The sequence below is a fragment of the Sphaeroforma arctica genome, assembly GCF_001186125.1.
Source record: "Sphaeroforma arctica JP610 unplaced genomic scaffold supercont1.12891, whole genome shotgun sequence".
Classification (NCBI taxonomy): domain Eukaryota; class Ichthyosporea; order Ichthyophonida; genus Sphaeroforma; species Sphaeroforma arctica.
In genome coordinates, this window is record NW_014027667.1 from 1 (window position 1) to 697 (window position 697).

The window sequence follows — 697 nt, forward strand, 5'->3', positions numbered from 1 at the left end:
ATATATATTGTGTGCGTGTATAAACATACGTGTGTGGGTACGATAGAATCTCAACTTGATCATCTCATTCTATAATCCCAAAGTGGTATCCTACAAGTACTCGAATACACATGCGTGTTCACGAACGGTTGGTGCGCATACCCATAATCCTACATACGTGCACACGCACCTCTTCAGGAACTCGTTTTTAATTTGCATGCCACAGTGTGTCAGGCGGCCGTTTCGCAGTGAGAAGAAGCGCTTCTTGTACTGATGTTGTCCCTCGGCCAATAGTTGCAACGGCCCAGTCTTACGGTACGACAATGGGTCTGTCTCCAACACTTCCTCAGCAGCGGGTATGACCCCCTGTGGTAGGTATATGAGTGATGTTCTATAAATAGAAATACGACAGTGGGATACAGTATCCAGTAGGAGCGGGGATGAGACCTCTGCGGTACATATGAAATGTTCTATAAATAGAAATAAACCATAAAACCCTAAAACCTTAAAACCCAATAGCTGTGGCCAGTTCTGCCTGCGACACATGAGTTTACTAATACATACACATATGGCATGTCTGTGCACATGAGTTTACTATTACATACACATATAGCATGTCTGTACACATGAGTTTACTAATACATACACATATAGCATGTCTGTACACATGAGTCTTACTAATACATACACATATAGCATGTCTGTACACATGAGTTTA

At 42.2% G+C, this 697-nt stretch overlaps 1 protein-coding gene across 1 annotated transcript; it reads right to left on the reverse strand.

The window, feature by feature from the left end:
- Positions 1-90: 90 nt before the first annotated feature.
- Positions 91-345, reverse strand: SARC_17940 (hypothetical protein; the record flags this gene model as incomplete). The annotated part of the gene is made up of 1 exon (XM_014287972.1): positions 91-345. A coding segment is annotated over one exon (255 nt), but the record flags the coding sequence as incomplete, so codon positions are not given.
- Positions 346-697: the final 352 nt, after the last annotated feature.